Source organism: Cololabis saira, chromosome 23 (genome assembly GCF_033807715.1).
Source record: "Cololabis saira isolate AMF1-May2022 chromosome 23, fColSai1.1, whole genome shotgun sequence".
Classification (NCBI taxonomy): domain Eukaryota; kingdom Metazoa; phylum Chordata; class Actinopteri; order Beloniformes; family Belonidae; genus Cololabis; species Cololabis saira.
Window position 1 is genome coordinate 5633852 of NC_084609.1, and position 15680 is coordinate 5649531.

General features: G+C 42.9%; 1 protein-coding gene across 3 annotated transcripts in view; it reads left to right on the top strand.

Moving 5' to 3' along the window:
• Positions 1-15680, top strand: part of iqsec3a (IQ motif and Sec7 domain ArfGEF 3a) — a 192392-nt gene that overhangs the window by 143950 nt on the left and 32762 nt on the right. For all 3 annotated transcript variants that reach the window (XM_061714483.1, XM_061714484.1, XM_061714485.1), the window contains exon 7: positions 6937-7103. In XM_061714483.1, the coding sequence (XP_061570467.1) occupies positions 6937-7103 (167 nt within the window). The remainder of the gene's footprint in view (positions 1-6936; positions 7104-15680) is intronic.

Consider the following 15680-nt stretch of genomic DNA (forward strand, 5'->3'; position numbering starts at 1 on the left):
TTGCCGTTGGTCTTAATAACTCCACCCCCTCCGCGAGGGGGCGTAGTTGGTGCTACCTTGGAACCGGTTCTTCTGGCCCAGAGCCAGTTCTTTGTCAGTGGAAACAGAAAGCCCAGTTCCAAACTGGCCCAGAACCAGCCCTGGAACCAGTTTGGTGGAAAAGGGGAAATAAAGGGACGGAGGAGTAGGAGAGTAGCCCTGCTGAACTTCCCCAGAAATCCACCTTATATCTCCACCAGGCTTTACATCATTTAACATTTCAAACTGCGGCTTTGAACTGGATTCCTCAAAGCTGCAGGGAAGCTAAAACCATGCAGGGTGCAGTGGGACTGAAGACACGGCTGAAACGTTATATACCTCTGGTATTTGGACCAAAACGTACCGCAATGGGCCTGCGGGAATGAAAGAACAAAAACACCGAATCCAGTTCAAGGATTTTTTTGGTTGCAGGAAGAAAAATGAACAAGCTGAACGGGCGTCAGAGATATGACTCACGTATTACTATTCAGAAAATATTGTTTCCGAAGATAAAACAGATGCAGGAGCTGGATATGAATATAACATCATGTAGTTTATGCAAAATAAACCTGGTGTTCATTTATTTACTTAATGTAGTGCTGCAGAGTGATGGTGTTTATAAAGGTGAACCTGAAGAAACTGACGTTTATAGTAAGAGTTATGCATCATAAATTCTACTTGCAGAAACGTACTGTAGGTACACTCCTTACATTTCATTTTATAACTTAATCAGACATGTTTTACGAGCAGAAAAGGGTTGACGTGAGCTGCCATAAATAAACCCCTTTCCTTCGTGCAGTTTGCGGATTTTGACGAACCGCAGTGCAGCTGTGGCTCCGATAACGCCTGCTGTTTACCGTAAAAACCTCCTGGAGTAACCGGCACCTGTCGGGGTTGTTGTCCAGGTGCCCGACGAGCAGAAAAACAGCCTCGGTGGGCAGAGAGGCCGGCCACGTTTGGCCATCGGGCCGAGCTCTGCGTGCTATGGAGAGCAAAGGACGGGGGGGAAGAAGAGATGGGGGAGGAAGGGAAGACGGGGAGAAGGATGGTTTATAAATAACCAGTGTTGCATAACTAGCAGCGCCCCCCCCCCCTCCTCGTTCCTCCTGGGCTTTGAAATGCCTCCAAACACACACTTGCACGGAGAAGGAGAGAAATCTCCCAAGGAGAAGCGACGGAGAGAGAGCGAGGTAGAGAAGTGAGAGGCCAGAAGTCTCTGCATCTGCTGCGTCAGTGGACTAATGAAGGAGCAAATGGCAGCCGCGCTCCGACGCCGCTCGTGTTTTTATTTTCCGTTCTGCATCACGAATCACATGTACTTGATCATGTGATCTTCTATGAAAGCTGATGCTTTTGGATGAATGAGACAATGCCAAGGGGGGAAGACATCAGCGGGGATTTTTATGGCGCTTTTCCACTAGAACGGGGGTCGGCAACCCGCGGCTCTAGAGCCGCATGCGGCTCTTTAGCGCCGCCCTAGTGGCTCCTGGAGCTTTTTCAAAAATGTTGGACCTTTTTTTCTTATTTTTTTTCCTTTTTTTCTTCCTTTTTCCTTTCCTTTTTAATCTCGACATTTTTCTCGAAATTTTGACTTTTTTCTCGACATTCCGACTTTTTTCCCGAGATTTTAACTTTTTTCCTCAACATTTTGACTTTTTTCTCAAAATTGTACTTCAACATTAATCTGGACATTTTGACTTTTTTCTCAAGTGCGTAATGAAAAAAAATATCTTCCCCCAGTTATAACTAATATAGATACATGCAGCATGTGTTTGTCTTCATTCTAAGGCTTATACAAGACTTTTAATGTTTTGCGGCTCCAGACATATTTGTTTTTTGTGTTTTTGGTCCAATATGGCTCTTTAAACATTTTGGGTTGCCGACCCCTGCACTAGAACCTACTCAGCTCGACTCGCCTCGGTTTTTCGCTTTCCCACAAGGGTCTAACGTGCCGAGTAGATACTTTTTCTGTAACTACTCTGCTGAGGTTCTAAGCGGCTGAATCGGCCGTATCTGACGCAACCCAGTCTCACATAAAAATGTACCCTGCCTACGTTGGTCCAAAGTGCAAAAACGTAGAGGGGTTACAATAATAGCCCTTGAATTGTTACATTGTTACATTTTTTCTGCCTATTCGTTTAGCGTCCAAGTCACGTGACTTTCAAGATTTTGGCCTTGACGCCAAAAAACATGGCGGACATTTCTCATTTTTTAGTGAATAAAATCAATATTTTGAGGTAGTTTCTGCATAAAAATGCGTTTTGATTACATTTCTAGCGAGAAATAGATATTTTACTTTCATAATATTCACTCAGTGAATGTACATAATCACTCGCTTGCTCGTTGTTGCAAAGTTGTTTCAGATCTCGCCAGAATAATGTGAAACTGCAACATTTTCAACCTGATCGATCAGGTTGGGGAATTCCCTGGGCGTCCCCTGTACGTCATAGAGTGACGAGATCCTGATCACGTGACAAGTGCCCCGAAGTGCACGTGGAAGTAAACGGTTAAATATGTTGTGCTTTTAAACGGTAAATATTAAAATAAACCGTACACAGGTACATTTACAACTTATATTGTATCACTGTGAATACATCAATTCAGTTACAGGATGTTAAATAAAGGCCCAATCCCAATACTCCCCCTACTTTCTTTCACTAGCCCTTCTTTTCTTCACTACCCCTAAAAAAGAAGGGACAGATTTTAGGGCACTTGAAATCTTCCCAGGGGCCTGTCCCAATACTCCCACTACTCCTCGTTTTCATCCCTACCCCTAATCAGGAAGCTGAGAGCCAAAAGCTGTTTTAATTTCAGCTGTAGCGCTGTTAATATGCCACTTTATTAAGTTTTAATATTTTTTCAGGCGTAAAAGTAACCGTTAAGATCCCCAACCTGGGCTCAGTTTATCCAAATAACGCCTGTTAAGAAATTTGATCCGATGTTTTCGGCGATGATCAGACTGGGGCGCAGCAGCAGCTCACGGCCGGGTCGACCTGCGCCGTCGTCCCGGGGAGAAACCTGCAGCTCTGTGGAGAATTACCGCTGGCTGAAATAAATCATTTAGGAAGATGTTGGTTTAATAGATGAAATCTAACAGTTGTAGCTACGCCTGTTAAGAAATTTGCTCTTAAAATTTCGGGATTTCTGCCTGCTGATTTATGTAGGGTACGGCGTACGGCGCACGTCGCCGCGTAACCTACGCCGTAGGCTCTGCGTTGGTGTAACGCAGAACCATAAATCAGCCTTTATTCTGGCGAGGTTGCAAAAACGGGCAAAAAAGTGATTATGTACATTCACTGAGTGAATATTATGAAAGTAAAATCAAAATGCATTTTTATGCAGAAACTAACTCAAAATATTGATTTTATTCACAAAAAAAATAAGAAATGTCCGCCATGTTTTTTTTTTTGATTCAGTCCGCAAATGACGACGAAAAGCATTCTGGGAAATTTTTCTGTCACTAGATCAGCTAGTGTGCATCGGAAATTCCTACATACGTAGGGACAGATTCATAGCCACTGTACTAGTTTTCTTCACTACCCCTAGGTGGAAAGAGGAATTGGAACACCACTACCCTCACGGGAACGTGCAAAATTTAGGGGTAGGGATGAAAACTAGGGGCAGTGGTAGTATTGGGACACCAAAGTATTGTGGAGGACACAATTACGGACCTCGCACCCATCAGGACTGTATGGAAGAGGGCGTGGTCACGGGGCGTTTTATGGTTGCTTAGCAACGCGTGTTCTGTGTTAGTTGTCAGCTGTTCGTTCCAACCTCCTACTTCTGCTCCAGGTGCTGAATTGTTATGGAAAAGAAACCACAAGTTGAGTTGAGTAGAGCCGAGTAGGTTCTAGTGTAAAAGCACCAACAGTGTAGAGTAGTGGGCGTAGTTCCTCAAATGACCACTAGGGCCCTCCGCTTAAAGGCAAAAATAAATGTATTATCCTAAAGCACCAAACGTGACAGCTGCTTTGCAGTTCACGATGATAATAGCGAGCTTTTAACTCGTCTGAGCACTTGGCCTTTGAAAGTGAATTTGACATTTGAGCTGGGAATTAGGAGCTGAGAGGGCACAAACGCTGTTATCTTGAGCCATGTGGTGTGTTATATGAATAATAGGACACGGAGTGTATAAAACAATATCTGAAGTAACAGGAATAGAATGTCAGCCTAATATGTCTTCTTTTTTTTTCCTTTCTTCTCTGTATGGTAGGAATATGTGTACATATATGCGTATACGTTTGTCATGGTTGTTTTGTTACTCTTTAACCGTAGTATTTAAATTTTTTCACTATTATTTTTGTCTCCCCTTTTTTTAGTGTAAGATGTACTGTATGTGTTTTATGTTTTATTGCTGATTGACTATATGGGAAGATGCACAAAGTATGTAACTCTATTTGTGTTTAATAAAAAGAGATTAAAAAAATAGAATAAAATAGAATAGAATAAACTTTATTAATCCCACAAAGGAGAAATGTACTTGTGCAGCAGCAAACATACACACTCTCAACAATTTTACAAAATACACACGAGGTATGAAAAGGTATAAAAAAAGTATATATATCCTAAAAAGAAAAAAGAAAAATAACCAATAAATAGCTAAATAATTAAAAAAAGGAGCAATATAAAAAATGAGCAATGTACAAAAGAAATACTAAACCCGAAAAACAAATAATATAATCATGTGCAAAAATACCAGTGAGGTATTTAGAGGGAGAAGGTTATTGCAGGTTATTCTGTTGCATCAGAAATAGGACATACACAAAGATAACCGACACAGAACAGCCAGGAACTGATCCAAAATGATGCTTAAAATCATGACAAGGTACTCCAGATCCTCACCAGAATCCTGGGAAACGATCCGACTGATGCGTAATGAGCATGACCCACCGTGACGGCAGCAGTCTGCAGAAATGTGCCTTCTCAGGGATTTCCTCTCACAGACGATAACCGGTCGAAACGCCGGGGTCTCGGCCCGGAAATGTTGCCAGACTTCATCATTTTGATCATTTGCGTGGATAAAATAAACAGGGGAGATGTTTCTAAAGTCCTTTGCTTGTGGCAGCCGACACCTCCGGTCCTCCGTGGGACGTCTAGCCCAGGGGTCAGCAACCCGAAATGTTGAAAGTGCCGTATTGGACCAAAAACACAAAAAACAAATATGTCTGGAGTCGCAAAAAATTAAAAGTCTTGTATATAAGCCTTAGAATGAAGGCAACACATGCTGCATGTAGCTATATTAGTTATAACTGGGGGAAGATATTTTTTTTCATTATGCACTTCGAGAAAAAGTCAAAATTTCGAGAAAAAAGTCGGAATGTCGAGAAAAAAGTCAAAATGTTGAGATTAATGTTGAAGTACAATCTTGAGAAAAAAGTTGAAATCTTGAGAAAAAAGTCAAAATGTCGATAAAAAAGTCGAAATGTCGAGAAAAAGTCGAAATATTGAGAAAAAAGTCGAAATGTCGAGAAAAAAGTCAAAATCTTGAGAAAAAAGTTGAAATGTTGAGAGAAAAGTCAAAATTTTGTGAAAAAAGTCGAAATGTCGGGATTAATGTTGAAGTACAATATCGAGAAAAAAGTCAAGAAAAAAGTCGAAATGTTGAGGAAAAAAGTTGAAATGTCGAGAAAAAAATCAAAATTTCGAGAAAAAAGATGAAATTTCGAGATTAAAAAGGAAAGGAAAAAGGAAGAAAAAGAGAAAAAGAAATAAGAAAAAAAGGAAAAAAAAGGTCAAACATTTTTAAAAAAGCTCCAGGAGCCACTAGGGCGGCGCTAAAGAGGGTAACCGACCCCTGGTCTAGCTGATACGAGGACTAGATCCAGATCCAGGGGGATCCCTGTTCCTCAGCCGAGCCGCCTCCACCTCCCCTGCCGTTCATCACAGCTGGAAGCCGCCTGAGAGATTCAGATGAAGTGATTCTGTGATCTGTGAGAGAGAGGCCTTCAGCTTCTGATAACGCTCTTATCGCTCTGATTCAGTTCCTCTCATCCTCTGAAAACGGCCTCACCCTCTAACATCTCACCGCCCGCCCCCCCAACTTGCTGTTATTATGTATCTCTGTAATAATCCATCACAGCTAGGCCTGTGTTGAAAAAATCGATTTTCCGATTCTAAATCGATTCTCATATTAATTCCTGAAAATCGATTTGTATGTCTAAAGATGGATTTTTTTTTCATCATTACATTACAACTTTTGGTATTTTTTTGTTTTTGCCCAAAAAAGGAATGTTTTGTTGGACACAACAATAACTGGTGCCATGTTTTTCCATTTAAATATGTTTAGAGGTATGAAAACATTAAAGTTTTCAGTTATAATTGCATAAATTGTCTATATTTCATTACTTTATATACTGTCTTGGGGTTACATTTGCATAAAATGCTAAAAACCAAATTCTCAAAAATTAAAAACTGAAATAGACCGAAAATGGAAAAAATTTAAACAGAATGTGGGAAAAATTAAAACCGATTTCATATTTCCTCTCTGTTTCCTCCCTGGATCTGTTTGGTAATTCTGACCCACGATGTTTCTGAAAGCAGTTCTATCAGCATTCTGGGAGCTGATTGGTCCTTACAGCATCATTAGCTGCCAATACTTGCTGTTGAATCTCAATATAATACTAGTATTAATATGTTGCAGAACTACAGTCATATAATTCATGCAACTGCTCAAAAAACAGTTTTAATAACACTAACCCAAATCAATATCGGAATCGAATCGAATCAAATCAAATCTTGATAATCGATTCTGAATCTTAAGAATCGGAATCCAATCGATTCTTGACATTTGAATCGATCCCCAGCCCTAATCACCAGCAGCAGCATTTACCCTCCACCTCTCTCCTCCGGCTTTGTCTCACAGGAAAATGCGGTTGCTTCATCGTTTCTACGATTAATTTACTGTTTTCTGTCCTGCAGCCAACGCTATTGCATGTGCAACCCCGACGTGGTGCAGCAGTTCCACAACCCAGACACCATCTTCATCCTGGCCTTCGCCATCATCCTGCTCAACACCGACATGTACAGCCCCAACATCAAGCCCGACCGCAAGATGCTGCTGGAGGATTTCATCCGCAACCTGCGAGGTAAGAGGGGGCAGCGATCCGCTGTGGCAGCGGCGTGTAAATACGCATGTCAGGGAGGTTGAAACGACTTAATCAGCTCAAGCCGGTAGGTGAGCATCGACGCCTGTCGCTTAAGTCGGGTGGAGGTGGTCGTTTGAGCTGGATTTCTCCCCCTGCGGGAGCTCCGAACGGCGAGATGTGCACACCGCACCGAATCGAGCATCTCTCTCGGGGAAGTTGTCAGATGTAAAGCTAATCCCTTCAGCTCTGAGGGTGCTAATCTGTCCCTGAGCTGGGGGTTGCTACAAACACAATGTTGGGACGCTGTAAAACGTGAAGAAACGAAGTGGTGCTTCATGTTTCCACCTGGTGAACCTTCTGGATCATTAAGTTGGCCAAAAACTGATTGAAGTATCTTTAATAATAATAATGAATTTAACTTGTAATGCACTTTACATTCAATGAATCTCAAAGTGCTACACTTAGACCATTATTCATTCATACACATTCTCACCGGTGGTGGTAGCTACGTTTGTAGCCACAGCTGCCCTGCAGACTGACGGAAGCGTGGCTGCCATATTGTGCCAAACGGCCCCTCCGACCACCACCAACATTCATACACATTCAAACGGGGCAAGGTGGGTAAGGTGTCTTGGCCAAGGACACTACAACAGCAACTGGGACGGAGCGGGATTCGCCAAACTTCCGATCATTGGACGCTTTAGGTTTCTGAGCGATTTTGGCCACTTTCCAAAGTGTTTGGAAAAGTACTATCTACCTACCTACCTACCTACCTACCTACCTACCTACCTACCTACCTACCAACCCACCTATGTAATTACCTACCCACCTACTTACTGTATCTACCTACCAATCTACTTACCTACCCATCTATTTACCTACCTACCCACTTACCTACCTACCTACCTACCTACCTACCTACCTACCTACCTACCTACCTACCTACCTACCTACCTACCTACCTACCTACCTACCCACTTACCTACCTACCTACCTACCTACCTACCTACCTACCTACCTACCTACCTACCTACCTACCTACCTACCTACTAGGGATGCAACGGTTCTCGGTATAAAACCGAACCGTTCGGTTCGCCCTCCACGGTTCAATATGCCCTAGTGTGCCGCAGATTTTCGGTTTTGCCATTAATTTTGCATTAATGCTTTAAAATCCGCGTGTTTGTGCCTGTCAGCTGAGAGCAGACACGGAGCGGGGGAGTTGAGAGAAAAAAGTTTGAAGAAGCACCCGCTTCATTCAAATCTCCGGTGTGGCATCATTTCGGTTTTGCTGTTGACTACGACGACGATGGAGTGAAAATAGTTAACAGAGCTTTTACTGTCTGTAATCATTGCTTGAGACCGGCTAGTGGAAGATCAAAGTCTCTGCCTGGTCAGTGAAACGTTACACTGAGCAGGTGGAGATGGCTCTGATCTCCCACTAGCCGGTTTATTTACAGGAAGGAAACGGACAGCTTTACAGTCTTAAACAAAATCAAACTCCAACTCTAACGTCCAGGTCAAACTCCCCCAACAATTAAATTATAGCACCTGAAGAAAACCCGGGGATCAGCCCCCCCCCCAAGGCTTAACACAAACCGAAACCGAACCGAAACCGTGGCCCAAAAAACGAAACCGAAATCGAAATGTGGGCTACCTGAACTGAGGTCATCACCTACAACATTCCACCAGAACATCAACCTCTGACTACAGCAGCAGGCACTGTGCTGAAAGAAGTTGATGACTTCAAATACCTGGGTTCATGGGTCAACTCAACTGAGCAAGATCTAAAAGTGAGGAAGGCACTTGCATGGAGGGCCCTGAACGGGATGACCAGTGTATGGAACTCCAACCTCCCCCGCCAAATCAGACTCAGCTTCTTCTTCGCGACAGTAGAGTCTGTTCTCCTCTATGGCAGTGAATGCTGGACCCTCAAACCAACCCTAGTGAAATCCCTGGACGGGTGCTACACCAGGATGTTGCGTGCAGTGCTAAACATCAGCAAGAGTGCACATGTAACCAACCAAGTCCTATATGAAGGAATGCCAAGGGTAAGCGAAAAGGTTGCTGTAAGGAGAATGAGACTTGCAGGGCACTGCCAAAGACACAAAGAACTGTCAGCCAGCAAGCTGGTGCTGTGGGAGCCAACACGCGGGCGCCGGTCAAGAGGACGTCCTACACCAACATATGTGGACATACTCAAGAAGGATGCCGGGGCCCAGAGTACCAGCGAACTGGAAAGTTGTATGGAGAATCGGGATGACTGGAGACAACGATGGACGGCTCGTCTGAGGACGACCTAGTAGTGAACCATTGCGCCCCTACTACCTACTCACCTATTTATTTATCTATCTACCCACCCACCTACCCATCTGCCCACCCACCTACCTTACAACCAACCTACCTACGTTCCTACCTACTTAAATACCTACCTACTTACTGACCGACGTACCTACCTACCTACCAACCCACCTACGTACCTACCTACCATGTTTCCACCTGATGAACCTTCTGGACTGCTGGCAGGAAGCGGTTTTCATGTCCGTCTTTAATGGTGCGCTGCCTGGCGACCAGAAGATTCTTCAGATTTAAACTGTTTCAGAGACTTCAGACACTCTAGATGTACTTCTTTTACACCCAGTAATGTTACTGACGTGTTGTCAAGCAACCTTATTAGTTGTAGATGCTGCTCCGGGTATTTCTTTCTAGTACACTTACTTTTCCAGCCTCTTGTCGCTCAAGTACCCGACTTTGAAGTGTGACTGCCATCAAAGTGGGCCGTTGTTTTTAATAAACTGACAACTTGTCTCACTTTTGACGTTTTAAAAAAAAATGTTTTCTTTTTTTTTCTTTTTCAATGTTCTTTTGTGAATAAAATGTCAGTTTATGAGATTTGTAGAGTCACGATGGCAAATGTGTGGATACAGAAGGCTTGTTTGAAGTAAAAGTTAGATATACTGCACAGCTAATTGTGTCGTCCGGGGCTAAAACTCCCATTGAGGACTGAAGCACGGCGGTGAGCGTCCTGATGAATCACCCAAAGGGGGACGGTATTCTGTCAAACCTGCATAAATGCAGGAGATACAGGGAGAGTTGTGTTTCTTTTCCCGGCTGCGTCGGTTTACACGTCCACTCGCAACGACGCAGCGGTAAATCTCACCCCCGACACGCGGACAGATGCTCATTTGCCGAGCGCCGAGGAGACACGAGCGTCGCGGTTTTTTACTCTCCCTCTGTGTGATCAATCAGGGACTGCCGAGGTCGATGCAGAACAACTTTAATAGATTCAAGCAGCCTGTTCACTGACAATTACACTAAGTTGGAAAATCAATTTCAGCATCTTATGCAAATTAAAATATGCCACTCTATTTCAGCCTCTCTATTTGTCTTACGCTAATTTTTCTTCAGCCTCTCGTCTTGGTTATTCTGTTCATGTATGTTTCCGGGTTCGTACTCTGTTTCTCTCGTCTTTTTCCCACTTGTGCATCTTTCACGCTTGGAGAGTAATAGTTAATCTAACAAAGTGGCTTAAGTAAGGCCAATCGCAATGATGAGAACGTTTATAATCTCAATTAAAATGGACCATTAAAGCCATTATTCCGTAATGGAGTATTGTTATATAAACCAACTTCTGAGAGAACATGGTTTTATGACAATTTTACAGATCATTTTAAGCCCCTAATGTGTTCATCATTAGTTACAGGGACCTAAGAGGGCTGGAAGAATCAAAATTACCTGAATTTCGATGCAGGATGTTGCTGTTGAGGACTTCAGAACTGGAATGACGTGATCTGGAGCAGTACACTTTTTCACACAGATACAGTAAATGCATGGACTGGCTTTTTGTTATTCAATCTGGGACATTATCTTCCTCTCATTCACCGACTTCCTCTTATCCAAGTTCGGGCCGTGAGAGCAGCAGCCCGTGCATGATACCATAGGCTTGCCTCTACCCAACAACTTCCTCCAGATCTTTCAAACAAATACTGAGGCGCTCCCGAGTCCGTCGTCAGATGTTGTCCCTCCAGTGTGTCCTTGGTTTGCTTGATTAGTGTTGGGAGAGGCATCCTTAACAAATGCCCCAACAACCTCAGCTGGGTCTTCTTGTACCCCTTTTCCACCAAACTTGTTCCAGAGCTGGTTCTGGGCTAGTGCTGGTGCGGGTTCACAACTCGGTCAATTTGCGAACCAGCTGAGAACCGGTTTGCTTTTCCACAGCTCGGGGTGCTAAGGGGAGCCACATCAGTTACATCACTGCGTTTGCATTGGTGCGAAAATCAGGCTAATACGGACTTGGTCCGCGTAGCACCCTACAGTTTTGCCTAGACTTCCTCCGTGGACCATATCGCTAAAAGACAGGTTGTCTCCTCCTCATACCACTGATGCATCCAGATTCATTCGTTGTTTATTTGAAAATGCCGCCGGCTCGCAGTCTTGCTATTGCCGTTGGTCTTTTTTTTTTATTTTATTTTTTTATTTTATTATTATTCATAATTTTTATTTTTCAAAATGAAGACAGAAACAATAAATAAATAAAAAAGGTTAACAACACCACATTTCACATAATCAAAAAGAGAAACATTACAATGACACAAAAAAAAAAGACATGGGGGTGGGGGGAAGGGTTGGTACAGATAAACTTTAGAGATGATGGTTCCTCTAGCGTCAGTTCAGGTCCAGCTCTAAAAGAAAAATAAGTAAAATAAAATAAGAAGCATGTGACCAACACAACAGGTCATATTATTATTCCATTATTCTCAAGTGTTCTCTAATGACAGTCCATGGGGCAAATTGGTCATTTTCATTGTCTTTAAGGATTGAGGTTGCCTTTTCCATTGACAATAAATCCAAAAAGTTATTCAGCCAATTGTATTTATGAAAGCAATTCGGCTTGCGAATCTTCCAATTTATAAGTATTGTCCTCTTCACAGACAGAAAAGCGAGAGCAATGATACGTTGCATAATTTTTACATGTATAACTATTGCCGTTGGTCTTAATAACTCCGCCCCCTCCGCTAACGTAAGCGGTTCTTTCCTCTAGCCCAGCAAAGAGTTGGTGCTACCTTGGAACCGGTTTTTCTGGCCCGGAGCCAGTTCTTTGTCAGTGGAAACAGAAAGCCCGGTTCCAAACTCAGCACTGGCCCAGAACCAGAACCAGCCCTGGAACCGGTTTGGTGGAAAAGGGGCATTGGGGTGGAAGAGCAGCGACTATCCTCCGAGTTCATCCTGAATGGCAGAAATATCTCCAAGGGAGAGTTCAGCCACCTTGTGAGGGAAACTCATTTCAGTCACTTGTATAAATGGTCCCAATCTTGCGATCACTGCTCACAGATTGAGACTGATGAGGCATTGTCTGACCTGAAACTCCAGCTTCCTACCCCCTGCAGGGGCGACACCTTGGAACTAGCTTCAACAAAGACTTGAACCACGGGAATGCCATATTACGAAGTTCCTGACTGACTGATATGTTAATATCAACTCATTTGGCCACAGACTTGAATCTCGAGAACACCCTATGGGGTAATTTAGAACTTAGTGACAGTCATGCCAAATGCCCGATAACGGCATTTGGCCACAGATCACATCTGACTGTAAATAGTTTTTGTCTCTCACTTGGCTTGTTTATTCCTGCATTTGTGCTTTGAACTTACTGTATAAAAAGTCATGATTCCAACCACTCTGGGTCGGCACACCAACTCAGACCTGATCTGTGTCGGTCCGCTCACCGCCGGCTTACTGAATAAAACTCACTACACCACAGCGGACTTCTGAACTGGTTTTGATAATATTCTTCAACAAGACCATAGATGAAGATCAGAACGTAGATCCACCAGCAGACAAACTGCCCCAGCTCAGCTCGTTCTTCATCATAACACACCAACAGAAGTATACATTTCTACAGATGCTACCTCCCCCCCATCTGTCTCATATTTCATTCAGCCTTCGTGCATGAAAAGAACTTCCTACACTCGAGGCAACACCTTATCTCAAAACCGGAGAGGGCTATCCAACCTTTTCCAACTGAAAACTATGGCCTCAGGTTGGGAGCTGCTGATTCTTGTCAATGCTGGTTAATAGTCGGCTCTGAATCGCTCCGTTGCAGGTTGAAGCTAATGCCTTAGTGAAGCCAATAAAGCCTCATGCCATCTGTGAAAAGCAGCGATGGAACTCTGAGGCCACCAAACTTTACCCCCCAATTGTAATGATTTTTTGTTTATGTCACTTAGTGATTGTAAACTATAATAATCTTTAAAAAAATCTGGTTATTGTTAAGTTGTGTGTGATCTGAATATCTCTAACAAGAATAGCAAGTTCAAGCAAGTGGGAGTATTTAGAAGTAGAATGTAAGAGGCTCAACGGTAGAACCCTGTGGAACTCCATGTCATTTTTAAACTCTAATTTTTAGACTCTTACGTTAAGAGTTTTGACTCTTTAGACTTTTACTGGAGCAATATATTTTAGTTGACTGCAGAGCTAAGAAACAAGTGTTGCTTTTATCTGTGAAGAGGATTTGACTCATTACTGTAATGAGATGGTGCTGTAGTGCAGACAGAAATCTGACTGAGTTGGTAAAAAACAGTGTCAAGTACTGGTTGACTGCTGAAAACACCTTTTTTTTCTATGGTTTTCCCTGAAAAGGAAAAATATATTGTTGAGTAAATGTTTATTTGCGACGTATACTCATTATACTTCTTTATGGTGGCTTTGTAGCTCAATTTTCAGCATATGTGGGAGCAACAGAGCAGATGTGGGAACAGTAACAAAGTCTGAAGCCAAGCAGCTGAACACTGAAAAGGTTTGCTGGCTAAATATCAAGGCAGCAAGATGATCGTTTAAAATGTTGGAAAAGGCTTTCAGTGTCTTCATGGCCGATTGGATACAAACATTTGAACAAGACATCTGTAGAAATAGTGACTGTGCATTTCTACTGCAACTTTAAATTCATGTCTGATTTTCAGCTTTTCCTCTGAGAAAAGATAGAAAGTCGTTGCTTTGTTGGATAGAAATCTAGAGGTTGCTGACATAGGAGCATGATTAAATGTTATTGTAGTAGGTGGTGATGTTAGAAAAGAAGCACTGCTTTGCATTTCTAAGCTCTTAATAATGAATGTTGAGTCTCTGCAGATGTCACGGTGAACCTGGGGATTAGTTTTTTATCACCACCAATATTCAGCTTTTCAACAGTCTCTGTTTTTCTAGAGTCTGACAGACATGGCATTTTCTCATGGACATCTTCTCTTGCCGGAGATGATCTCAACCTTAGAGGGTGGACTGACGTCAGTGACCTTTGTAAGTTCAGCATTGTCTTAAAAACGCAGGAGAGAAAATTGAGGGTGAGGTGAAACGGCCTAAATAATTAATTGGTGTTTTCAGGGAGATGCTGTTTTTGAAACTCTCTTTTTATCCTTTGTTTTTGCACAAATACCACCTTTCCAAGAAAGGAACAGAAAGAACAGCGGGAGGCAAAGAACAAACAGAAAAACTTATTATATATTGTTAGAGCACAGCCATTGGTGCTACGTGATGTCTGTCCTGTTAAATCATTTTCATTAGCCTACGATTCAAAGTAAAAGCAAACTGGGACGATTAATAACTTTAATAAGAGCAGTATATTCTCACAAATAACAGTGCAACCACGCCAATGATGTGGCCATAATGTTTGCCTTGGCGTGTTAGCAGAGTTGCATTTTAGTTTACAAAAAACTAGCTTTTAAATAATCGTCTAAACTAATTTTTGCCTAAAACTGATTGCAGTGTTTGCAATTTTGCAATTATTTTGGTCAGACTTTGCAAAGTGTTTGGAAAAAGTATCATCTACCTACCGACCGACCGACCGACCGACCGACCGACCTACCTACCAGTGGCGGCTGCTGGTCTTTTAAGGAGGGGAAGCTCATTTTCTCCTTACATCATAAATTGTGTCAGTTTATTTGTATGTGAATTCTACCCTCCGTTCCGGCTGTGAATGCTTTGCAACGGTGAAGCGGCTACATCAGCACCCGCTGCTCTACGGGGACAATAACTGTAGAGCAACAGAAGTCAGAGTCTCCAATAAACACCAGTACAGTCTCCAAACACCAGAAACAAGTTGCTGAGTGTGTCGCTTATCGTTTTAACAAAGACAAAAGTCACTACGAGGATTTCCAAACTCTCCAGATCAACTCGGAATGACGGAATGAAGCTACAAAACTTCTCCGGCAGTGTTTTTATCTCAAGATCGCTGATTCGCTCATTTCGCTCTCAATCAGAAAGGGATTCAGCCTCAGACAGATCATCCAATCATCATGCAGCAGGCCAGCCGAGGCCACGCCCACTGCCCCATAGACCCCCAGAGAAGCTGAACGTCCGATGGGCGGGACAAAACCCAGCATTTATCCAATGACGGTGTGTCTGGCTGCAGTGGAACAACCCACTCCAGCTTCATAGACGCTGAGCTTCTGCTGTTACTGCGAAGCTGCAGGAATGAATGAGAAGAAAGTTGCGTCTGTGACCTGTGATAAGAGGCTGATTCTGAACTAAAGGTGATCGCGTTCTAGCGCATATACAGTCAATGAAATGTAAACACAACAGTACATATTT